This window comes from Euleptes europaea, chromosome 9 (genome assembly GCF_029931775.1).
Source record: "Euleptes europaea isolate rEulEur1 chromosome 9, rEulEur1.hap1, whole genome shotgun sequence".
Classification (NCBI taxonomy): Eukaryota; Metazoa; Chordata; class Lepidosauria; order Squamata; family Sphaerodactylidae; genus Euleptes; species Euleptes europaea.
The window spans coordinates 64,085,364-64,112,564 of NC_079320.1; the positions used below are offsets into that span (position 1 = coordinate 64,085,364).

Sequence of the window (27,201 nt, forward strand, 5' to 3'; positions counted from 1 at the left end):
GTTTCCATTAAACGCTTGTCGTCTTTCAGTCTGGGTGCGTGTCTTCATAATATTCATCTGACATCTATAACTACTACTTCTACATGTTAACGTGTTTTTATTTAAACTCTACTCTCTTATCCCCTACCTAGGCTCCAAATATAATTCTACAAGTGGGAACCCGCAAGGACTTGCGGGAGGCATCTCATTTCCCCTCCCCCACTATTTCCTCTTCCCCTCCCCCATAGCCTGTCCCCTTTTTCTGCTTCCTTCTCTCCTTCCCACCAAACAGCAAACCTACCTTTATTCGCCTCTCTGTATTCAGTTCCCCCCCACCCCGACAGTCTCTACCAAGGAAAACTATGGCACAGTTTTGTGGTGCCAGCCACTGGGCCAGGTGGGGTTGCCAGGTCCCTCTTCACAGAGCCTGAGGAGGGCAGGGCTTGGGGAGGGACTTCAATGACATACAGTCCAATTGCCAAAGTGGCCATTTTCTCCATGTGAACTGATCTCTATTGGCTGGACCATCAGTTGAACCAGCAGTAGATCTCCTGCTAGTACCTGGAGGTTGGCAGCCCTAGGGCCAGGCCCACTTGCATGAAAGGGAACCCTCAAGGACTTTTGGGGGGCGGGACACCTTACTTTCGCCTCTATCCCCCTCCCCGCTCTATGTCCTCTTTCATTCCTCCAGGCAATTTTACACTTTCATTCCTAAATATAACCAGAGAAGAAGGGCAAAATTCAAAGAAAAGTCTCAGTCTCATTCTGGTGACACAGCCTGGAACAGGATAGCATAAATCAGTAATGATATAATGGGAACACTAGGTCATACAGTATTTCTTTTTCTTTTCTTTTTTGTAAGTGAAGAGGATACGATCCAGACAACTGGAGATTTTGGTATGGTAGCTAAACTATTCTGGAACTGATGAAAAGCAAAGAAGGCTATGTTCAGACCAAAGTACTAAGTACTGCACAGGATCATGGCCATGGAATCAGCAGGGGGAAGAAACTTTCACCCAGCCACATTGGAGTGGGCTGCAGTGGGCCTACATAACTTATGCGCTTATTCCACAAGGCCAGCCATTGTATTAATAGGCATTGCAGAAGGACACAGGAGCAACAGACAACTTCCTGAACTGTATTAGAACAGTGACTGGTGTAACCATTCCAGCAAACTAAAGCTAATAAGCTTATATACCATTAGGGTCGCCAACCTCCAGGTACTAGCTGGAGATCTCCAGCCGACAGAGATCAGTTCGCCTGGAGAAAATGGCCGCTTTGGCAATTGGACTCTATGGCATTGAAGTCCCTCCCCTCCCCAAACCCCACCCTCCTCAGGCTCCGCCCCAAAAATCTCCCGTCAGTGGCGAAGAGGGACCTGGCAACCCTATACACTATAAAGTCAATAAACATGGATATTCTTGATGAGGCACTCAATGAGGAAAATACATTTTTTTAATGTCACATTTATTCTCTGAACGGAACTAGTTACACACAAATTGATAACATATGAATAGATTTGGTTTAGCAGAGATGAGTTTTGAAAGGGGTTATTAGGAAAATGTACAACTGAGCTTGCACTATTTTTGTGAAAACATGCAACAAAGCTATGAGAGATCATAAAACTCACATGGCAAGTCCCATGGTGCCCGCTGATGCCAAGCTGGCTCAGTTTTGTGGCTGAATGTAACAAAGAATGCCATGAAAGGGTCATTTGACAGCAAACCTGAACAGATTGCAGAATTGATATAATTGCTCCGACAGCATTGGTTTAAGAACCTGTCGCCAGAAATGTGTTCTGAAGAAATAAGGAAGTGTACATTTCAGATTTTCATAGCACTGCATCGATATGGCCAGGCATACTGTCACAGAGCAGTCCTAAAGAGAGTTACTCCAGTCTAAGCCCACTGAAATGAATGGGCTTAGTCTGGAGTAACTCTCTTTAGGATTGCATTGTTAATGTCTACTCATGCCCAATGAGATGGTCTATGGATTCGCCATCTGCGCTCATTCAGTTGGACGTTACCATACTTCATGTAGAACAACCATTCAATTTATGCAAGACAGTCATATTTCGCTTGCTACAAGGCAACAACTCTCTCATAATGACCCCACACTGGCTCTCACGCAAATGCAAGCAGTCATGTTTGCTGCAGACACCAGGGAGTACACACACACACACACACACATTCCATGCAATTTGGTTATCTGGACTGTAACAACACTGCAAGGGGGGGGGAACCCTGGCTTTTTACCTTTTGTCACAAACACAAAATACTTTAAAAAAACTAATTTTAGGCTTTTAAAAAAATACCAGTTACTTTGCTTTATTTCTGTTTTATTTTTTCATTATAATTGTAGGCAGATCCTGATGTTCTAGGACAAAAGCCAAAATAAAAATATGTTCAGTGAATCGTTCGCATTTATAGAAATTGTAGCTAATGTTCTCAGTCCAGAGAAAGGGTATGTCTCCTGGGACCTTCTGAAGCTCCTCCTGCTACAGTGAGATAGCAGAAAGCCAGGACTGGACATTTGCTTTGAGGAAGAAGCAGATGTGCACCAGGAAACCCATTGATGAGCACCATGGTTAACACAGGCACCAATCTGGGGACAATCAGTCTATAGCATCATACATGGCCCCCTAGGGTAAGACCAATTCAGTCTTCTAGGGCAACAGGTCCAGTGGGAATATTTTGAGGTTGAGAAGAGAAAGGGGGGGAAACAGTGAAGCGTGCTATTTTTCTCATTTGGCTACCTTTCCAATAACCATCCTTTCCAACCCCATGACAGAATTGAGGTTCGGTTGGTGGCTATGCTCTTCTTGGTGGGATCCTAAAGGTCTGCGCAAAGCCCTAGACTACCAAACTAATACAAAGACTAGAAGGCGTCAGAGAACCTGCTAACTTCTTTTCCGTATTTGTAAGAAGTGCTGACAAGAGCTTTGGCTGAGGCACAACACGAGAGACTGTGTTGCAGCCATTTGAGAGAATGATTCAGCTCTGGTTCCAGCCATATTTTGAAAAGCCAGGCTTTAGGGTAAGAATTGCGCATTTTAAAAATCACATCTGCCCTCTCCATTTTTATTAGCATAATTTCTTTGTAAATTGAGTAGTAAGCTTTTTACTTTTTCTGTGGATTGTTTCCATTCAAAAAATGAAGATGCCCTGGCACGGCAACATTTATTACATAGCACATTAGACTTTAATGCCACCACTGCTAATTTCAGCATGGAAACACTGGATCCACAATTACCACAAACCAGCAAGACAGATTTGCATTTTTTAAAATGTTTTAACAAGGAGGCGGGAGGCAGAGGCTACAACCTTGAGGGGAAATAAAAATAGACTCTCTGGAAAATTGTTTTACACTCCGCATAACATCTGCAGCGGTCCCTTCAGCAGTCCCCACATTCGAACAGTCCAATTTAGTTTCCATTAAAGTTGAAGTTTCTCCATTTTGAATGAAGCACATTTGGGAAGGAAAACCCCCGCTAAGGTCAGTTTGCTGAGTCTATTCCTCCCCACCCCCAGCACCATTTATTCTTTTTTAAAAACCTACCTTTAAAAAGAATTACATTAAAAATAAACACAATTCAGAGTATTGAATTATCTGCCTCGCGCAAGGCAAACATCCCCAATAAAATTTTACACTGACATGGCATTTTCTCCCCGCATGGTTCTTCGATAACAAAATGCATACATTTTAAACGCAGGGCCCCAGCAAAGGAGGACTTGGACAAATTGCTCTCCAGAGTTCTAGGAGTGCTTATATAGATACACACAAACACTCAAAAAGAAACTCTACTACCACCTCAGCATTTGTAGTACCCCATGGAGCAATCCGGGAACAAACTGAACACGCAGATCATACAGATCTAAAGATCAAAATCTGAACTGCTGTTAAGAAGTGCTTTGCGGGATAAGATCAAGATCTGCTTAATCCAGCGATTCTCTGCAAGAATGCCAGCAACCAGTAAGTGCTAGTTAAGTTGTAGTTTCCCCCCGCACTAAAACACGGACAGTAGTCCACCAGAGCCCATCCTGATTTACACCTCACTCCTTGAAGGGTATTTATAAAGATGCATCATCTGCTTCTGGTTTATATAAGCAGCTGAACCAAATGTTCAGTTTTGGGCACCGCAATTTAAGAAGGATGTAGACAAGCTGGAACGTGTCCAGAGGAGGGCAACGAAGATGGTGAGGGGTCTGGAGACCAAGTCCTATGAGGAAAGGTTGAAGGAGCTGGGTATGTTTAGCCTGCAGAGGAGAAAACTGAGTGGGGATATGACAACCATCTTCAAGTACCGAAGGGCTGTCATATAGAGGATGGTGCCGAGTTGTTTTCTGTTGCCCCAGAAGGTCGGACCAGAACCAACGGGTTGAAATTAAATCAAAAGAGTTTCCATCTAGACATTAGGAAGAATTTTCTAACAGTCAGAGCAGTTCCTCAGTGGAACGGGCTTCCTTGGGAGGTGGTAAGCTCTCCTTCCCTGGACGTTTTTAAGCAGAGGCTAGATGGCCATCTGTCAGCTAAGGTTATAGAATGCTGATTCTATTACCTTAGGCAGATCATGAGAGAGAGGGCATCTTGGGCATCTTCTGGGCATGGAGTATGGGTCACTGGGTGTGTGGAGGGGGAGATAGTTGTGAATTTCCTGCTTTGTGCAGGGGGTAGGACTAGATGACCCTGGTGGTCCCTTCCAACTCTATCATTCTATGAAATGGCAAAGATCTTCTGGGATTCCACCACTTCAGGCTGCAGGAAGGCAATTGCTTGTTGGATGCTCCTTTATTGCTATTTTATTATACAGTGACAAAGTGCTACGCAAAGCATCTACTTCTCACAACCCACAACCCAATACATATATGATACACTTATATACATATCTGGCATAGTCTCCCAGCCAATCAACTGTTGGCTGCCTTGTCTCCAGGACCATCTAGTTCAGTCCAGTACAAGCCAGTTTTTCTGCTCAGTCATTGAGCTGTCATGTGACACCACCAATCACCTGGCTGTCACTTAGATCTTTTACATCTGCTTGCCATGTACAGTCTTACATGTCAACAGTTTCAGGGAGAAGGATTTAGCCCAGCCTTTTCAATTGCATGCTATTTGGCTACGTACATCATTTTATATATATATATATATATATACATGGAAGTGGATTCAATATGCAAACACAGACAATACAGCTCAAGAAAGTCTTTACAACCCAGTTCTGAGTTCGTACTTTAGTGTTAAATTGGAAGCGGGAAAGACAGGCTTGAGAACAGTGTACTGAGACCAGATCTTTTGTGCAAACAAAAATGCTGTTACACCTTGGCTCTAGTAAGGGCTTGGGTTTATAGGGAGTGGATATGCCCACACAACCAATCTAATCTCACAGCAGAGCTCCAGGCATGCACGCATATCGAGGAACTCTTGCTGCTCCTAGTCAGATACCTTTCCAGAGAAGAACCATTAAGGTCATTAAACAATGCCGGACATTTCATCCAGTTGTTCCATATCAATTCATTTCTGGTTTGTGAACAATGCCATACTATTCTTCTCTATGCACGGGGATTTCCTGTAAACAGGGCCAAAGATACACAGGATTGAACAGTTGTACATTTTAGGATTTAACAGTTCAGATGCCCTAGAGTGTCTGCTTTTCTTTTTCAAGCTCCCACGACCCAAAGGTCTTGAGCAGTAAATGGGGAGCCTTTATTTCTTTAAGGAAAATATGGTGGAGGGATACTTGGCCGCCGCCAGTGTTGTTCATGAATTTCTATCCACCAGCAAAAAGGGGACTATTTTATCCTTTGTTACAGTGGCTGGTAATTTGATTAAAATAGGGGTAATCAATTGACCGCGGTAAGAATTGTGTTGGGGACATGCCAACATCATATGAAGTAGTGTGTCAATTCTCTTCAGATCACTTGGACAACGTCTATCTGAATAAGGTAAGTTACCGTATCTTCCATTTAACAATGCCGAAGCAGCAGCATTCGAACGAGCGAGCACAAAAGCTCTGCGGTAACAAGGGACTAGTCGCAGGGGAGTCAAACTCAGTTATTACAAGGGCCAGATATGACATCAATACCTCTTGGTCGGGCCAGGTCATGCCTCGTCAGTCCAGATTTAGAGTGGGGTGGTGGCTGCCTCAGCTGGCTTGCGGGCCGGATAAGAGCTCTCAAGGGGCCGGATCCGGCCCTCGGGCCTTATGTTTGACACCCCTGGACTAGTGCCTGCTTCTAGCCACTGGTGCCTACCACCAGATCTACTGCTGCACTATTCCAGGTACCCACTATAGCCAGAACTGACTTTAAAGCTAAAAGGAGGACACATGTGTGCACACATATGCACACTACCTGCTGTATTGCTTTATTTTGAAAGAGGATCATAGGCCTGTCACTCTTGGCTCTAACAGACAAGGGTGGTATTAGCAATAACGGTGGAGATGTGGCAAATACAGCTGCAGGGCAAGAAAGGTAAGTCTGGATACAGATTCTACACTTACTTGCTCACTTTGGGGGGGGGACACAGCAATCCCCCCCACTAAGACAGTGATGAATGGCAGAGTGAAACCATTACGCCTGCTAGCATAACTTTAAGAACAGAAAGTTACCGCTGAAATCTAAAATGAATGAAAGCTACGAAACGGGTGATTTGCCCCCCAAATGGTATTGTTGTTCAAATTTTGTATTACATGTTTAGGAACTTGAGCTTTAGATATGAAGTGCCATTCATCAATACTCTGCAATTTCAGAATTTACATACAGCAGCAGTTAGCATAGAATAATCAAAACTCCAAAGAAAGGGGTTTGGTGAGACAGTTTAGGAAAAATAACAGTTACCCAAGACAATATTGCATATGAAAATTGCTCATTTAATTTCAAGTGTGGAAAAAAAATCTCTCTTCATGTAACAACAGCGCCGAGCTTTAATTGCTTTGAAAACAAACTGCTGTTTCAGCTAACAAACTTATAATTTACTCTCTGATAGCAAAGTAAGCATGAGTTCTGCATGAAAGCACGCTGCATTAACTGTTCTTTTCAAGCAAAGGATTTTGGTTGGGGGGGGGGTTGGCTCCAAATATACAGGTTTGATTTGACAGAAAGGCAACCCCCTTGATTTTCGAAACATAAAAAAAAGCTGAGATAGCCACTGTTCCAAAAAAGCATGAGCTCAAATGCTTCAGGATTGCAAGCACAGTATTCAGAAACCTAAGGGAGCCATCCAGTAGTAAGAAATAGTGCATCCCAGGTGTCCGAAGTGCTCAACAAGCGTGACATCAGTAATCCTTACGGCAGCTGGTTCATGGCTCCCACGCTTGGCCACTATGTTACTCTACTAGGATCTCATTTATTTCATTAGGACTGTGTTGATCATAGAATAGAATCACGGAGCTGGAAGGGACCTACCAGGGTCATCTAGTACAAACCCCTGCACAATGCAGGAAATGAACAAGTACCTCCACCCCACACACCCAGTGACTCCTACTCCATGCCCAGAATATAGGCAAGATGCCCTCCCTCTCATCATCTGTTTAAGGTCATAGAATCAGCATTGCTGACAGATGGCCATCTAATCTCTTCTTAAAAACTTCCAGGGAAGGAGAGCCCGCCACCTCCCGAGAAAGCCTGTTCCACTGAGTAACCTCTCTAACTATTAGAAAATTCTTCCTAATGATCTCAATGTAGCACACACTTCCATTAGACTCAACTTACTAGTGAAAGATGATCAACATTTGTCAGATAAAACACGATCTGTTTCCAAGTAAACAGGGGTGAGATTCTGAATTTCTCATGTTTTAGCCTCAAAGTTCCGATTTTTTTTAATGTTGATTGATTCAATTGTGGGATTATTTATTAATATATTATTGTGTTTCCTTGCAGTTCCTATAATATGCACAAATTTGTCATTGTTCGTACATCAGTAAATCAGTATGACGAATATGGACATAAAAAACAACAACAAGGAACAACAAAGAACAGAAAACATTGTGTGTGTGGGGGGGGAAACCCTCTGGTTTGTTAGCATTCAGCATTGACAAAATGTTAAGAAATGAAACCAGGAACATTCCAGAACTCCTACTGATAAGGCAACTATACCCAACACATGAGCAGAGCAATCCTAAACAGGGGGTAGTTGTGGCAGGCCCAGCCAGGGACAGTGCAGTCGCACCACCTCCTGAGCAGCTTGCTGGCCTGGTGCCAAAGCCAAAAATGTAATTTACTGAAAACCTCATGAATAGGGTTGCCAGGTCCCTCTTCACTAACAACGGGAGGTTTGGGGGGCGGAGTCTGAGGAGGGTGGGGTTTGGGGAGGGGAGGGACTTCAGTGCCATAGAGTTCAATGGCCAAAGCGGCCACTTTCTCCAGGGGAACTGATCTCTATCGGCTGGAGATCACTTGTAATAGCAGGAGATCTCCAGCTAGTACCTGGAGATTGGCAGCCCTACCCATGAAACTGCTCCATTCAGTTTCACAGGGCTGTGCCACCGCTTTTGCAGGTGCAAGCTTGCTCTGGCAAAAGAGGGCATCCCTGGGGCAAAAGGGCTCAGGGAGCTGACTAAAGTCGGTCCTGCCCCCCCCCCTGGAATGCCCCCTTTGGTGCCAGCACAATCCTTTGTGCTGGTCAAATGCTTGTGTGGCAGCTGCGCCTGCACCCATGCCTCAGGCTGCCACGCGGCCCCCCCAGTGCCGTCGTAAGTGGCCCTGCGGTGGCGAAAGCGCCCATTTAGACAGTGCGAGTGACACTTACCCCGCCGCAGGGGTCATGCCGCCTGCAAACCTCTTTCGGCCCCTTCAGGATTGCACTGTAAGCCACATTTTGTGCCCATATACTAAGCAAACCTGACATACATATACAAAACCAACACATACGTAGTTACTCACTTTGATCTTTTATTCTGGTTGCAAACTGAGAAGAGATACAGAGCTTGGCTGGCAGAGTCTTGCACGGGTGCCAAATAAAACACCCCCACAAGAATCTCCACCCCAGCTTCTCACGATTTTTAAAGCCTCTGCCCAAAACTCAGTCTGTAACTTCATTCCCACCCCCCAAAAAAACCTGTGATCAGGGCCATCCCAAGTGTGGAGGTTCCAAACATATGGCATTATTCAAGGCTAATTAAATAATTTGTAGTTGGTTGTATGCTTTTTAATCAGACTAATTGATTTAGATTTAAATCTACATAATACCAAAACTTCATGATAAGTGCCTCTGAGATATCAAGAAAGTGAGAAAAATTTAATATCATAAACCCAAGCTACCATTCACTGTAAAGCAATTAATATCTTTTATTTTGTTTCCTATTGTGATAACACATCAGAACAAAAATATCCTCAAAGAATAAAAAATGCCCGTAAACTCTTGGTCTGCTCATTAAAACTTGCCCTTGCTGATTAAAATTGCCCCATCAATTAATCACCTGAAATTCAGATGATTAATCGACCAATTAAAGTTGCAGCCCCCTAATTATATTGTATATTTCTTTCCAAACAATCTGGATCATTTTCATTGCATTACTTCTCTCTCTCTTCCAATTAGTGCATAACAGCTACTGGACAGAATCCAGATTATTAGTCCAGGTCATAAAACTTTAAGTAATATTCAGAAGCAGCTGCTGAAGGATATTACTGTTGGGTCTACTGGCAACACACATGCTGTTTGGCCATTCCTTGCAATACTACCATCAAGATCTCTGGAATTTTACAACTCAGTGGTAAAGGCAGCATAGGAGGAATATTTTCTTTTTTTTACAACACAAACATTATTACTTGTAGAGAAGGCAGTGAAAGCTTTCTTACAACAGAGGGTCAAAACTGTTCAGTCTTTCCTCTCGCCCCATATTCATGTTTTGACAGATTAGACCAAAATGTCATGCTCACATAATCTTCACAGCCTAAACTGATGAATACGGTTCTGCGTTCTGACTCGCCAACTTTACAGTTCATACCCAAATCGCTCAGGATAGCAAGGTTCCAAGGGGGCTGGCAAAAGGAATTGAAAGGGGCTCTCCAAAGAGGTCAATGGGGCAACAGCTCAATAGGTGATGTTAAACATTTGACACACACAAATTTGACACACACACACACACATCAAAATCCTAAAAATGGTTACAATAATAGAAGATGGCTATCACCACCATGTTCTGGGGATAAACTAATGGCCACTTAGAAAGGCATTGTGGCTTCATGGCCATTTGTAAAACACCTACATATTCCAGTGGCTAATCCATGCCATTCTCCTCAGTACGACTTTGGCAAGAAGTTGAAATTAGATGGAGCATGCAAATTCTTATACGCTTCTGCAAATTCATTTATGTTTTCCCAAGTTTGCCTCCCAGTTGCTTTTGCGATGCAACCCCAAAATATGTCAAGGGAAATTGCTTCCGGAGAAAACGTGCTATTCGATCCTATTTTAAACTGTTGATTAATACATCCCATTTCCCCCAAGATAGATGGTTGCAGTTAGAAGTACATCCACCAACAGCATATGTAAAAACAATAAATCAAAATACTTCTGTTCCTTGATGTACTGTTGGGTAGAAGCAGCTGCTTACGGTAGTAGTTCAGGCTAAATGGATTACCCCAATGGCATTTTTAACATTCTAGGTTCCTAATGGTTTTTAGACCAACTGACAGGCTACCACTGTAACAGTGAGCTAAAAAATGGACACACTGTTTGATTGGCTTTTTAAATAACATACAATGCCAGTTACATCAAAGTACAATCAAAATCTGGATCCAGTGGGAAGGTTTTAGCACCAGAATACTGCCTGCTTGGATATGAATTAGTTGAATAATGGGGGGGGGGAGAAGAAGAGGAAGAGGAGGAAGAAGAAGAGGAGGAAGAGGAGGAAGAGGAGGAGAAGGAGGAGAAGGAAGAAGAAGAGTTAGTGGCTTACAATCACCTTCCCCTCCCCACAATAGACACCCTGTGAGGTAGGTGGGGCTGAGAGAGCTCTAAGAAAACTGTGACTAGCCCAAGTTCACCAAGCTGGCTTCATGTGCGAGAGTGGGGAAACCAACCTGGTTCACCAGATTAGCTTCTGCCACTCATGTGGAGGAGTGGGGAATCAAACCTGGTTCTCCAGATTAGAGTCCACCACATCAAACCACCGCTCTGAACCACTAGACCACGCTGGCTCTTTACAGCATTTCTAGCTTCTGTACCAAACGTACAAGAAATTCATCACGGAGAAGCCCAAGAGGAGAGCCTGACCGCTACTCCAGGAGGGATCATGGAGATTTGACGAGAAGAGGTTGCTGGTTTCAGGATATCCAGTTCAGGGTTCAGCGAGCAGCCAAGGCCTTCAAATACCCTAATGGCAATGTGCTATTCTATCCTGGCATTTGCAGAAGCAGCTGGAATGCGAAGTCTTTGAATGATTTTGCTTCTCCTGCTGCATTCTGTGGAATAATTGCAGAACCCATCAAAGACCACGTGGAGTTTGGGCATCTTGACAGGGGAGCTCCAGAGTAGACAGCCATCATTGTAACGTTGAGTCGAACTGCTATCTGTGCGAAGAGTATGATGCAGACGAATGAATGCATGAATGGATCGGTTTCTGAAAAGCTATTCAATCCTGAGATTGTCCTTAACTGCTTTTAAAACTTGAGGAAATTTAGAGATAGTTGGGATGTTCTAGGGGGTCAGTTTGGATGTTCTATGGGGTCAGTTGCTAAGAGAAAAATCTGACCCTGCTTGTTGCCAATGCCTTCATTTTGTCCTGCCTTTCTCCCCTCCCCTCTTCCCAACTTGACATCAAGACCAGCTGCTCCCTTCCAGTCACATGAGGCTCAGAAAATGAGTTTTGAGCCATCTGCCAGGTTGAGAGTCCATCAGCATAAAGAGGCAAAACTGCATCATACTCACTGGGGACAGTAGCACTAGAGAACTAAACTTCACACCGAATGTGGCCCTGAGATAATTCATCAAAGCTTCTCAATGACTGATCATAGTGGTATAAAGAATCAGACCGTAAAAAGAACCAAGCCTACATTAGCATTCCCTGTCAAGAGGTGTTCAATCCACAGTAATCTAATTGGGACAGCTAGTAACTCCCACCCAAACTTCAGTTCAATGGGATAACTAAAGAACCTCTCCCACACGCTGTCTCCCAGCTCAGAACTCACCCCTTTCCTCCTGTGGAAATATTCCCAGGACCTCCTTCTCACCTTTGGCCACTCATAGAGAATACCTGTTAGCTCAACTGATCCCTTAACCCTTCACTCACATAGCGATATGTATGTCGGCAACAGATGAAGCTGCAGCGATTGTGTTGGATCAGAGAGAAGACGAGCGATCATACTGACCAGCTTTTTCTTCCCTTTTCACTCGCTGACATTTCTCCACTGCTGTGCCCTGCTGTCTTCTCAAATCCTTGCGCTGACAGACACGTGCTGTCCCTTTAGTCCTCCAACCCCATCAAAGGTTACTGGTCTCACAAGAACGGGATTACATCCCTGCTACTCTGTTTCCCAAATGGTACCCTAGCATCATACTCGGCTGTCCTTTGTAGTCCTCAGCAAGGGCATTCCCTTCACTGCAAATACATCCTATTGTACGCACATATACTGATTGCAGCAGGTCCCAACACTGGGTTATGAGTTTCACATGCCTTTTTAAGCAATAATGTTTTGACTCCTCTGAGCTAAGATATACTCTCATGAGCCTTTAGCATGGGTGGCAATAGGCTCCAATTACATTAAAACAGCATGCAATCATGTTTCCCCCCCCTTCTCAGATACTTAATTCAGTCCTTTTTCCTCCACTAACATAGTCCTAGCCAACTTTGGGAAATGAAAATTGGATAGCTTATTGAAATGAATTTTGAATAATACAGTATAAGAAAGCAGAGGAGGCTTCAGGGCACCAATCCCAGTGTATTATAAAGCACAGCAAGATGAATGTACTAACAAAAAAAACTGTTAAAGCTTAAATAATTTCTTAAGAATATTCTCTGTCAGTTAGAAATGAACAATGCCACATGCTTTAGGAGGGTCAATCTGGCCATAAATAGATTCATCTTTAGATATGAACATATAAGGATGTTACACAATTGTGGGTTCTGATTGAGTAATGCAGAGGATTTGCCATAAACAAGGAAAATAATCTCTACACAACACAAAGTAGATATTGAAAGCAAATATGAAAAAAATATGTGGAGAAAAACCCTGTTCCTAGTACTTCCATACATTATTTAAAGTATGCTTTCCCTTCATCTTTCTGCTGAAAATCCTAAGGGTAGTTATATGCAAAATAAAACAATAAAATACCAAATCATTAAAAATAGACTGGACATCAATGACAACAAAAGGAAACGGCAATAGAACCGCATAAAATAAGAACATGTTTTAAAAATTGAAGTGAATTGTTATCGGATGTCCGAGTAACCAGAGTCGACCAAGCATTTGAAAGTTGATAGACATGTAGTAAACATCGTAAATATTTGTTTGGAAAGGGAATTCCACAACTGGAGCTGATGCCCAGAACTTATCTGCTCTCTGGCAGGGATCTGTATACCTTCAAAGGCAGGGGAACCCAGAGAAGACCCCCAGACAAAGATCTTAGGTGGGTAGGTACACATGTGAGGGGGTAGTCCATTAGATATCCCGGTTCCAGACAACTAAATAGATCAAAACCAGAACTTTGTCATGTGCCCTAGCATTGCCAGCTCCCCCCACTCCGCTGGCAGAAGGTTTTTTGGGGCAGAGCCTGAGGAGGGCGGGGTTTGGGGAGGGGAGGGACTTCAATGCCATAGAGTCCAATTGCCAACGTGGCCATTTTCTCCAGCTGAACTGATCTCTATCGGCTGGAGATCAGTTGTAATAGCAGGAGCTCTCCAGCGAGTACCTGGAGGTTTGTAATCCTAATGTGCCCTGAAAATAAGGTTGCCAGCTCCAACTTGGGAAATAACTGGAGATTTGTGGGGTGGAGCCTAGAAAGAGCAGGGTTTGGGGAGGGGGGACTTCAATGAGGTATAGTGCCATACAGTCCAACTTCCAAAGTCCTTTAGAGATCCTGGTTCCAGACAACTAAATAGATCAAAACCTGAACTTTGTAATGGGCCCTAGGGTTGCCAGGTCCCCCCTCTCCACCGGCAAGAGGTTTTTGGGGCAGAGCCTGAGGAGGGCGGGATTTGTGGAGGGGAGGGACTTCAATGCCATAGAGTCCAATTGCCAAAGTGGCCATTTTCTCCGGGGGAACTGATCTCTGTCGCCTGGAGATCACTTGCAATAGCAGGAGCTCTCCAGCCACCATCTGGAGGGAGGTTGGCAACCCCCCTTGAAAATGACTGAAAACCAAGGAAGGCTGTACATACCAAGAAAAAAAATATATGGATTGCATTTTGTAGAAGGTAATTGTTTTGTGTGCGTGTGTTTGTGATTGAATCAAAGGAATGAAGCTCCTTGTAATTGCATCAGGGGAAACCCTTGGGCAGCTTACAGTTCCCCAAGGCTCCTGAACTGTATGCTCCCATTGGCTACTGGGGTTCCCCCCCCCCAATCACGGTTGTGGGGGGAGTGGCCGCAGGCGGCCAAGCGGGCATATAAGCAGGGGTCTGGTCACTGTAGTTAGTTCTGTTCTTGTTCGTACAGTAAAGCGGTTGCTGTTGGAACTCCGTCTCCAACCTCGTGTGTTCCTCCACGCGGACTTAATAGTAATAATCTAACAGTGCAAACCTGACCAGTGTTATATTCTTCTAAGCCCACTGATTTCAATGGGTGTAACGCTATTTAGGATTGCATTTGTGTAGTAACATGGGCCAGCTATAATTTCTGAGCAGTTTTCAAAGGCAGCTTCAGTTTTTTTAATGCATTGCAATAATCACGACTGAAGCGCAGAAGATGCCTCCTCCGCTCACAGTTCATCGGGCCTGCAAAGCTGCTCTTTCTTTTTATTGGTAATATCCTTCTACTTAACCCTCATTTGCTTTAATGGGTCACTGGATTTTTTAGATTGTTTTTAGACAGGGTGTATTGTTACCTTGGGCCAGTCACAGTTCTCTCAGAACTCTCTCAGCCCCGCACACCTCACAAGGTGCCCATTGTGGGGAGGGGAAGGAAAGGCGATTGTAAGCTGCTTTATGATGCCTTAAAGGTAGTGAAAAGGGGGGGTATAAAAACCAACTCTTATTTTTATCTCTGGTTTATTTTACGCTGTGTTCAGCCTTAGATAAGGCAGAATATAAATCCTCAAAATATATAGATAGATAGTACCAGGGTGTGAATGACTGGTAAAAGGGATACAGCTGACACACAGAATGAAAAGAGCAAGAGTCTAGTAGCACCTTAAAGACTAACAAAATTTCTGGTAGGGTATGAGCTTTCCTGAGTTGCAGTTCACTTCTTCAGAGTTGCAGTTCATGAAAGCTCATAACCTGCCAGAAATTTTGTTAGTCTTTAAGGTGATACTAGACTGTTGCTCTTTTCTACTGCTACAGACAGACTAGCACGGCTACTCATCACGATCTATCTACACGGAATGAAGTTGGCAAAATCCGCACCGCGATACAGACAACATTTTGTGGGGTTGGATTAAACAACACACCCAAGCTGTGTATCTGGTCTTCAAGGGAAATTTTATCTGAACTGGTACTCTTCCAATCCTACCTCCATGGTCCAGGAAGACACATACCATTAGTACTTCTGTAAAGGTATGCTTATGACATTCTCCTCTGCTAAATTTATCCCCAGACTTTAGAGGTCCACATTATCATAAATATTTACCAGTGCTGAAGTCATAATGGTCAAACTTGGGGCTACATATAGAATTGCATTTCCAAAACACACAAACCTGTAATGGAAAAAAATAAAATTATAAAATAGTGATAAAGCATGGCTTTTAAAACTTGTACAGTGCCCACCTGATCTACTGTGCTTCTGACAAACAAAACAAATAGTTGCCCCCTAGGGATGGCAAGCTGAAGGCAATTGCTGAGGCAAGTTTTCTGCTCCTTCCTCTACCCATAGCAGTCCTGAGACCCCTGAAAGGCTGATGGTGGGGGGCTGAAAAGATCTCACTCTCCAGCTTCAGCAGATGACCCCACATTCTAGTATTATGAGAGAGGGAGAAAAGCTTCTCCCTGTCCATTCTCTCCATACCATGCATAATTTTACAGACCTTTTAACTGCCTTCTTTCCAAGCTAAACAGCCATTGTTATTTCTTGTACAATATCCAGGAAGCTTTCCAGGCCTAAGGAATTCAATGGTTAAACATTCTTCATCTTGTTTAGCTAAAAATGGTCATGGTAATTTGCTGAACCTATGGGAAGTCATTAACTTGATCCGTTTCCATTAAGCCACCATATTTTCATTCTTTCCTTTTCAACTGCAGCTGTCATCTCTATGGAAACCACAGAGTTTTGGCAGAGATTGATAGAGCGTCCGCATCACTTCCGGGTGCGTCGCGCAAGGCAGTGGCGCGGCTTGCGCACTGCTGAAGAGCTCCCGCCAGTGGAGCGAAGAAACCTGGCATGCCTACCTTATACTATGGCTGAAGCAGGCTTTCCAAAGGGTCCAAGAAACCCTGCCTATTAAAATGCAATCTCGATACAATTATTTTCTTCTCCTTTTATTACCCAGCCCGAAGCATCCAACCAATTTTGAAATACGTTTTACAAGCAACGAGCACCTTTTCGCTGTGACTGCAGAGTCCAATTCATTACGACAAGATTTACTCAGAACAACCTTAAACTGGAATAAACAATCTGCATTTTCCACGTGGCTGCTCCAGAAGTGCTGCCGAAGTCCTTGCAGCACAGTTTGGTGAGAAAGATCAATTAAGTTGCTGATCTGTCTTGCAGCAACTGTCCTGCCAACTACAGACATCTGGATGGGAACAAAGTTCCACATAATCTAATTACAGGAGTGCTTCTGGGCTTTTATAAGCACAATTTTTTTTCATTTATTGGGCATAACAAAAAAAAAAGGTACCACCATTGTCTTTTTGAAGAGTGTTTCCAATACAGAACTCTTTTATTCATATATGCTACGATCTGACAAAATTCCACAGAACGATGGTACTTTCAGGCATCGCACCCACCAGTACTCCTGAAATCAATTTATTTCAATATTCTTTAAGAGATTACCAAAACAAAGGGCACAATTCCAACCCTGGTACAGGTACACATGTTCAGAAGATAACATGTAACATATCCAATTGGAATATATAATAATTAAACAGACCCAGACAACCTTAAAACTATGAGGTACTGTCCCTGTATTAAAAGCTTGTACTTTTTTGCACCAAGGAGGGCCTGTGGCTCAGTGGTAGTTTGGGGAATGATGGACATGTGAGAGCCTTCAAGCAGGCAATTCCACAAGGTGGTAACCGTAACAGAGATTACACATGTATGGGCAGCGCTAGATATTTACCATTTGCATTGTGGCACCTACAGAAGCTTTAGCTCAGATGCGCCAAGATTCATGGTGGAGGAGAGCAGGAGAGGTGGTTCTGCAGATATGTGGGCCCTAGGCCATGAAGGGCTTTGTATGTGATTACCAGCACTTTGAATCGAACCCAATAGTTGACAGATAGCTAATGAAGTGCTTGCAGGATGCATGTAGTATGTACACTCCACCTAACTCCCAACAGAAACCAAGCTGCAGCATTCCATACCAACTGGAGTTTCAGTTGACTTCAAGGGCAGACCCATACAGAGTGCCTTACAATTGTCTAGTCAGGGGTCACAATGGAATGGATTGGCCAAGGCCATCTTTAGGGCTGCCAACCTCCAGGTACTAGCTGGAAATCTGCTATTACAACTGATCTCCAGCCGACAGAGATCAGTTCACCTGGAGAAAATGGCTGCTTTGGCAATTGGACTCTATGGCATTGAAGTCCCTCCCTCCCCAAACCCCATCCTCCTCAGGCTCTGCCCCAAACATCTCCAGGCTTTTCCCAACCCAGAGCTGGCAACCCTAAGCCATCTTCCAGGCTAAATGAAGATGAAATACAGAGTTTTTGCAGCTGTTTTAACTTGCGTCTCCAGAAATATTAAAGACCACCTACTCCCACATGATTCTAACAGTGTATGCTGGTCACCAGCACAAGCCCATCACTGTCAGAAGTACAGCCAGGTGAGTATGTATGACAGGACCTTCTCCACTGTTTTGCTCAGCTCAGACTTTCAATTCTTTGACTCACAAGACCTGTGCCAGATCTATACCCCCTTAAGCATTGCCACACAAGATGTCAGTTTCAGTTCACCTTTGACCTACCTTAGTCATTTGACTCCCCTAAATTTACCACAATTTTCTTATATTTTTCTGTTTTAATTGTCACTATTTCATCATTAACGGGTTATTTGCACTACTACAAATGGGGTTGCCACATGGAGGTGGAAAGGCACATTTGAAGTGCCATTAAGGCTCCCTAGTGAATTTATGACTGAGAAGATATCTGACTTGTGGTATCTCAGCTCACTTTTTATACTCTTATCCACTACAGTGTGAGGAGCCCTGTGGCGCAGAGTGGTAAGCTGCAGTACTGCAGTCAAAAGCTCTGCTCACGACCTGAGTTTGATCCCGATGGAAGTTGGTTTCAGGTAGCCGGCTCAAGGTGGACTCAGCCTTCCATCCTTCCGAGGTCAGTCACATGAGTACCCAGCTTGCTGGGGGTAAAAGGAAGATGACTGGGGAAGGCCCTGGCAAACTACCCGTAAACAAAGGCTGCCTAGGAAACGTCGGGATGTGACGTCACCCCATGGGTCAGGAATGACCCGGTGCTTGCACAGGGGACCTTTACCTTTTACTACTACAGTGTGCAGGTACCAGTTCTGTTCTCCTTTACTACATCTTTCATGCTCAATAAACCATCTGCCACATCACCTTACTCAAAGACCAAGTCCTTCCCTGTTCTTAAATTGATTTGCATCAGGATCCATCAGCAGCTTTACCACCTCGCTTTCTTCTCAGAGCCATTAGGAACAGTTGCCAATGGAATAAGAAGCTCTGCAGGTACTGTTATTTACCTCCAGATGCAAGAACAGAAGCAGAAACAATGCATTAGCTGCTTTGGGAGACTAGGATGGCTTTATAATTACCGCACTATGAAAAAAGTGTAAATATCCTATGGGTAATATCGAGTTTAACAAAGGCAAGAAGTAGATATCCCAAAGATAAGCTGACAAATTATGGGTATGCTATCATCAAATAGAACAGCCACAAGGTGCACAAAGTATTCCTCACATAGTTGTCAAATAAAGTTGGCACCCAATTTGAGGAGGATCTCTTCATACAGGGCAAACCTACCAAAGGCCATGACAAGCTTAAGTTATAAAGCCTAGCTGAAATTCACAGCTACGTTTCAATTGGCAAACATGACATTGAATTGTAAAAAAAAAAAACAGGACAAATACCTTCCAGGTGTACCATAGGTTACCAAATTGTTTTGCTTAGGATTTGGGGGGGGGGGGTTAAAAAGGTATAGGATTAAAGATTCACTTTTATGCAATGTGGTTCAAATATTATGCCAAAAATTTAAAAAATTAAGCATGTTTCCTCAGAAGTCTTGCTTCTCACTCATATAATTTTATGCAGCATGTTTTATACACATTTCCATTGGATTTACTGCAATAAAAAAGAGTATTGCTTCCTATAACTTCACCCATGTCTAACATTTCCAGATTTTTAACCACACTTAAAGCCCATTGTTCCTAATTACGTCTAACTTTGTCTTGAATGGGGACCAAAGGAAAACTAGAGGAAGCCATGCACAGGTTATATGTCTACTATACAATGTGAGAATTGGCACCATGACTATAAAACTTAAACTAAAGCTAGAAAAGAGTTAAGACAGTGCACAGTAGCTTTCTTCCACGGTGTTTAATTGGCTGATTTCTTCTAGAGGTTATACATGTTATCACTTGCTAACAACTAGGGTAGGATAACATTACAGTTACAGTTTTTAAATTAACCTATTTTTTCTAGCCTGGCCTCAATAATAATCAGTGGACACGAGTTAAGCTTGCATATATTCACAGTGAACACAAACAAATGAGCACTGGCAGTATTCCATTCCGGCTGTCCAAAAGGTGATATATTTAGGGCTTTGTTGAATGTTTGCTCATTCTGTTTTTCAGGACAAAAGTAGTGTTGGAAGGAGAGGATTTTGCCCCAAATCCTAAAAGTCCTGCAAACATTCATCTTGTTTACTGCTCAACTGCTGTTTCGGTGCTATGCTCAGAGGTTGTTTTATTCTAAGGGGAAGTCATCTGGCCGATCCCAATCTCAGAATTAAGTACCCAAAAGGTCAAGAAAAAATAAACCTCCAAGGCCAAAGGTGATACAATCTAAAAATTATGTCAGTACAAAATATGAATATATTTATTTCAGGATAAAATCTAATACCACATATAAGGCCCTGCAAATGCCTACCAAATTGACATGCTCATATAACACAATGACATAAAACCACACAATTAGACTCTGACCATACACGTTTCGGCCATACAGCCTTCTTCAGTGGTCTAAGCCAGGGGTCTCGAAACTGCGGCTCCAGAGCCGCATGCGGCTCTTTGGCCCATTGAGTGCGGCTCTCCGAACTTGGTTCCGAGCCCCTGCTCTCGCACCCGCTCGTGCCGGCAGTCGGGCTGCGGAGCCAGCGCGCCTGAGAGAGAGAGCGGGCGAGCGGGTGCACTGTCTCTCCCCCCCCCCCAGCTGTGGAGAATGGCTGGGTCCCCCTTTCCCTTGCCGACAATGGTTGGGAGGCTAAAGCCTCCCCTCCCCTCTAGCCGCGCGATTGCTGGGCGGGAGGCTCGGCGGTTCCTGCCCCCCCGCCTATCAGCTGTTGGGCGGGGCGGGCTTCCTTTGGTAGACCCATTGGGAGGCCATGTCTACCCACTGGCTTCCTTGGCGGTAGACCTGGACTCCGAGGAGGGGGAAAAGTCCCATCTGATGGCTGGCATCCCTAAGCATAAAGTAGTAGTAGAAGAAGAGATGGCTTACAATCTCCTTCCCTTCCTCTCCCCACCTGTGAGGCAGGTGAGGCAGAGAGAGCTCAAAGAGAACTAGAGAGCTGTGGCTAGCCCAAGGTCACCCAGCTGGCTTCACGTGGAGGAGTGGGAAAACCAACCCGGCTCATGTGGAGCAGTGGGGAATCAAACCCAGTTCTCCAGAGTTAGAGTCCACCACTCTTAACCACCACACCACGCTGGCTCTAGGACAGGGGTTCTCAACAAGGGGGGAATTCCCCCAGGGGCGCATTTTAGGGTTCGGGGGGGGGGGGGAATTGGGACCACTATTCAGCAAATATGCATATTATTTGGAATGCACCTTTTGAGTTAGACTATCTTGGGAAGGGGGGAATTATATTCTGAACAATGGTGAAAGGGGGAATGGAGCAAAAAAGGTTGAGAACCACTGCTCTAGAATGTTTTACTCTAATGTATCTTTTCTTTTAGGTGGGGGAGAAAGGAAACCCAGAAAAATGTATCCAAATGTGCTTTGATATAAATTGAAGAAAACCAAACAAGAGCTCAAGTGTGCAGAAGAGAACTGAAAAACCCAGCCCTGCATCGTCGCCCAATACTATATTGCTAGCCACTGTTCAAACAGCTTGTGATGTTGCATAGAAGAATGGACAAAAGGCTTTTAAAAAAACAAAAAGCTCTCTACTACAAGCTCAGCTTTCTGGTTGTGTTTGAAATACCACATGGCTGACTTCAATTCTGTCATCCTCTGTTCCTCCCCATCCCACCCCAGAGTTTTAGAAGAATATTTGTTATTCAAGAATTTTTAGAAAGCCTTTGACACACGGGAAAAGGCTCTGTGAACTAGGTTTCGGCACAGAAATTCTGAAGTATTCCTTTGTCATCTCTGCGGGAAACCAGGTGGAGTGGGAAACAAAGCAAACTTCACGGGCAGAAGACTGTTGAAAGGCAGAGTTACATCTAAAATTAGGGATTCCTCCTTGCCGTGCTCTTTCCAGTGGAAGAAGTCCATCGTCTATTTCATTGGCCAGAGCTACCTTCGTCGAGAATCTCAGCAAGCAGCTTCTGAATTCGGTCCAAAAATGCAAAAGAGGACACCTTCACCTTTTACTGTTTACTGGCATTCATTTGTTCTCCAGTAATAGCAACCTGGCCAAGAGTCAACAGCAGCACAATTAAGACAAAATTGATCCGAAGTCTGATTCCAAGACTTTTCTGCACATGCTGCATTTTGACTGGAGATTCTCTTTTTCTAAAGGAAAGGAAGGCCAAGAGATAGCAGGCTTGCTAGGTTTGGGAAAAAATAAATGCTTGATTCCCGAGTTCCCATGGGCAGAAAGGTGTATGGGCATGAGCGAGTCCAAGGAAAGAGGTGCAGGAATCCATTTCATTGGAACAACAGCTGCTTTTTTTTTTTTTAAAGGTTTACAAGTGCAGAAGAATAGCCGCAAATTGAGAGAGAGAGGAGAGTGGAGGAGAACATTTCATCTCCCCAGGCAAAGGAGTGTTTTTCAAACTTTAGATATCCAAAGCCTATTTTTTTTTCCTGGATTTAAATTGGAGGCAGGCTTTCCTCAATATTGCCTCTTGCCAATTCATCCTGCTCTCTTTATCCAGTGCTTTCTGAGCAATGGTGATTCAGAGATTTCCTCATTCCGTTTCATGGACAAGATCAGGAAATTCCAGTGTTTTCTTACTTTCCGTCTCAGGATAATGTCATTTGCAAAGATAATGGCATCAACAATGCACAGTTCTTTTTAAGCATTTATAAAGAATTTCAGGGATGGATCCTATGTATCCCTTCTGCCAAGTTTTTCGTCAAGGGATCAAGACCAGTATGGAGAATGGAGAATGACATCTTCTGATAGAGAAAGGCTTTCTACCCCCAACCAACCATGTATGTCCACCTTCCTTTTCCCCCTTGGATATTTCAAGCTTACTACCTCAAATGCAACAAGTCCAAGATGGATCATTCTACCTTTCTTCACAAGCCTTTCTCTTCTTGTGCACACGTCATACCCACTGACAACTGAAGATCAGGGCAAAGTCTTGATGTTCTTTATGGGTTCTTCTCTTGTTTGATCCCTATCTTTAGGCTGCCACCAAGTCATGCTGCTGTCCGCTTTACAACATTTTCAAAACCATAGCTCTCGTTTACCATACGACAGCATGGTGTAGTGTTTAAGAGCAGTGGTTTGGAGCGATGGAGTCTGATCTGGAGAACTGGGTTTGATTCCCCACTCCTCCACATGAGCGGCAGAGGCTAATCTGGTGAACTGGATTTGTTTCCCCTTCCTACACATGAAGCCAGCTGGGTGACCTTGGGCAAGTCACACTCTCTCAGCCCCACCTACCTCACAGGGTCTCTGTTGTGGGGAGGGGAAGGGAAGGTGATTGTAAGCTGGTTTGAGTCTCCCTTAAGTGGTAGAGAAAGTCGGCGTATAAAAACCAACTCTTCTTCCCAGCAAACCTAAACCTACTTTAGTGACTTAACAATATAAAATGCATCATGTAGAACTTAGCTAGCATATAAAATCCTACTATTTTAGGATTTGTGGAATTTAAAAGTATGTTGAGTTCTTTTTAATAAGAAATTTTTTTCAAATACACCCAATTCTTGACAAGTTGCAAAATGTTTCACCCTATACTACCACAGCGCGTCTCCTAATTTTTGCCATCTGAGAAATAGGAAAAAATAAAAATGGAAGGTAGAAGATCAATTCTGTAGTTCATTAATTGGACAGAAACACTCTCATACTGTCACAATATGTAGGATTGTTAGCATATTTGAATATCAACTCAAATGTCGTAACGTTGGACTTTTAAAATAATATATTACCACTAAACACATTATAACCTATGAATTGTTGCCAAAATTATTTACATTTAAACAAAAAGGTGTCCTTGAAAGTATGTTGTACATGTCTACAGTATACACAGGATTTATGCGGTTAAGAGTGTCGGACTAGGATATCGGAGACCCAGGTTCGAATCCCTTAATGCAGGCAGCAGATAAGCATCGGGCTCTTACTTTTTAAAATCTTTCTCTAATAATAACTGCTAAGGCCAGTCATCACAGTATTTGTTTACATGACAACATTTTGCTCACATTTAAATTATGTTTCTACCTTCTATGACCACAAACAATGTGATACAACGAGGTAAGATACAATTACTGACGGGCTCACGAACCAGAAAACAAAGAGAATCACACATGTTGTACACTGAAATTTAGAATTTCTAACCTCACCTAATGTCTATCATCATTGCATAATGTCAGAAAGTTAATCAGCCACATTTGATCTCACTCACTGGCAATCCTAAGTAGAGTTACACCCTTCTCAGTCCACTCAAGTCAACAGGTATAGAAGGGTGCAACATTGCTTAGGTGTGAACTACAAATGCTCTTAATGAAGGAACTTTCTACCCTAGCCAACAAACAGGCCCTCTAGAAGCCTCCTATAAGTTAAAGAGTTTTCAGAGATAACTCATTTACCTTACTAAATATAACTCAGAAGCTCTTTTCCCACCCTCCAATGCCTACTTACAAAGCGGTATTGCTAATCCATGGAGGTAAATGCTAATGCAGAACCAAAGGAAGGTCTTTATTATCGGTAACGTGAAGGAAAAGTGAGACTCACATGTACTCTGAGCAAGGAAACCCAGAACTATCTAAGTGATGCAGAAGTATCACAAAAGGCCTTAAAACACTGGAATTTGGGGGGAATAGCAAGACCGCGGAAGAACAACTTAAAAGGAATAATTGAAATGACACCTTGTGACCCAGAATTGTTCCATTTCACAATACGTGCAATCTTGTGGCAATTACACCCGACGAGACAGTCTTCACATGCTCAAAGGCACTGCCTGATGCGATCCTGCATCACAATTTCCAGCAACACCATTTACTCTGCTTGCACCGTGCTAGAAATATTGTCAAACACAGATCTATGTATTCACAATAATCAAATATTGGCACTGGGGTGAAGCCCATGTGCAATCTAACGTATATGTGGTGGACACAATTAATTCCAAATATTCTTTTGGGTGGTGGCATGTCTACTGAGTAGAACACACACACATATGTCTTGCTTTTCATACCCTTATCGTCAGAAACCTTCAACCCCTTTCTCATATGCTCAACCTGTGAACTGCAAGAAACAACGAGAAGGACCTGTCCTTGCTCTTCTGGCTCTAGAGATTTATTAGCTCAGGCCCTCTTGGAATGCCGCTTTTACGAGGAACTGTGATCACGTTATATCTCTCCCCTTTTAACATATAAATCTAATGCCTCTGTGTCTGGCATAATGCCTTTTTTTTTTTTTAACTAAGTGGCAGGGACCCCAAGGCTACATTGTCAGTGGCACGATTTGTTTCAGTCCTTATATCCCTCAAACTTTAGATACATGCTGCTCAAGATCAATGGATCAAGGAGCTTCTAAGGGATAAAGGCGACAAACAATGGGGGTTACCGCACTTGTATTCCCAGCGATGTATTAAGAGTTCGAAAATGTTATAAAAAATACTGTTCGCACTTTATATGTATTCCCACCGATGTATTGAGTTTGAAAACAACATTATAAAAAATACTGTTCGCACTTTCTATGTATTCCCGCCGATGTATTAAGAGTTTGAAAACGTTATAAAAAAATACTGTTCGCACTTTCTTTGGCCTCTTTAGCTGTGAAGATGTCATCCAACCATTCATAAGCCGTGGTATCCAAAAAAAAACCTTTTAAAGCGATGTTTTTTACAACATTTTCACACTCTTAATACACCACTGGGAATACAAAGTGCGGTAACCGCCAATGAGAAGGAGGAGGGGAGGGCTACACTCCTAGGAAGGAAATCTAATAGGAAAGCGCGTGGGGCTTGGTTTTGAACGTGAGTTTTAATTTTTTTTTTTTTTTAAGGGCGGTTTCTTTTTTAAAAAAAGAAAGAAAACTTCAGGGATTAGTTCTGTTAGCAAAAGATTATACAATTTTACATTAGATGGAAGAGGGAGAGGGGGTTAGTCATTTGATTGTGAAATTAGAAACACTATTTGTTTTTTCTTTTTATTATTATTATTATACTGTTTTTGTTGATATATTAAATGAAGAAAACTAAAAAATATATAAACACTTTGTTTTTCTTTTTATTATTATTATATTGTTTTTGTTGATACATTAAATGAAGAAAAATAAAAAAACATAAAGAAACACTATTTGTTTTTCTTATTATTATTATATTGTTTTTGTTGATATATTAAATGAAGACAAATAAAAAATATATAAAGAAACACTATTTGTTTTTCTTATTATTATTAGTATTATATTTTTTGTTGATATATTAAATGAAGAAAAATAAAAATATATAGAAAGAAACACTATTTGTTTTTCTTTTTATTATCATTATTATATTGTTTTTGTTGATATATTAAATGAAGAAAAATAAAAATATATAAAGAAACACTATTTGTTTTTCTTATTATTATTATTATATTGTTTTTGTTGATATATTAAATGAAGAAAAATAAAAAAATTGAAAGAAAGAAAGAAAGAAAGAAAGAAAGAAAGAAAGAAAGAAAGAAAGAAAGAAAGAAAGAAAGAAAGAAAGAAAGAAAGAAAGAAAGAAAGAAAGAAAGTTTAATTGCTAAGACAAAGGAGGCCGGTATATTTTGCACGCAGCCATTCATATGGACAACACAAGAGGTGCTGGGAAGCAACCAGAAGCCAAGATTCTGCATCGTGGAGGAGGGGAACGGGTGTGATGAGACGGGAGGGAGAGAGGGAGAGAGGGGGGGGGAAGAGAACAGCTCTATACCTCCTTCTTCTTTTGGCCTCCCCCGAACTCGACGCAGAGGAAGAGGAGGAGGAAGAGCAGGCAGCCCCCCGCGGGCAGGTGCGGCCCGAGCCGCCGCGACGCTGCCATGCCTCCCCAGCGGCGCCCAACCAGCCTCTCGCCCGCTACCTGCGAACGCCGTTATCCCCCGCCGCCTCCTTCCTCGCTGATTGGGCTCCGGCGGGAGCCAATCCTCGAGCCGCTCTTCGGGAGGGCCGAGCATCTTGGGAAATGTAGTGTTCTGGGCGCGGCCCGGGCTTGCTCCGCTCCTGCGCCTCTGGCGCCCTCTCGCCCCCGCCCCCCCCCCACTTTGTCCTTTTGCATATTCCTTTTATCCCTTAGAAGCTCCTTGATCCGTTGATCTTGAGCAGCACGTATCTAGTGTTGGAGGGATATAAGGATTGAAACAAATCTTGCCACTGATAATGTAGCCTTGGGGTCCCTTACTATGCCCTTATACGAAACGAGTCTG

General features: G+C 43.1%; 1 protein-coding gene across 1 annotated transcript in view; it reads right to left on the reverse strand.

Annotated features, from left to right (window-relative positions):
* The window catches only part of TUSC3 (tumor suppressor candidate 3), a 168,723-nt gene extending 141,901 nt beyond the window's left edge, over positions 1–26,822 (reverse strand). The window contains exon 1 of the mRNA XM_056855197.1: positions 26,712–26,822. Coding sequence (XP_056711175.1) covers positions 26,712–26,819 — 108 coding nt within the window. The 5' untranslated portion in view covers positions 26,820–26,822. The remainder of the gene's footprint in view (positions 1–26,711) is intronic.
* Positions 26,823–27,201: the final 379 nt, after the last annotated feature.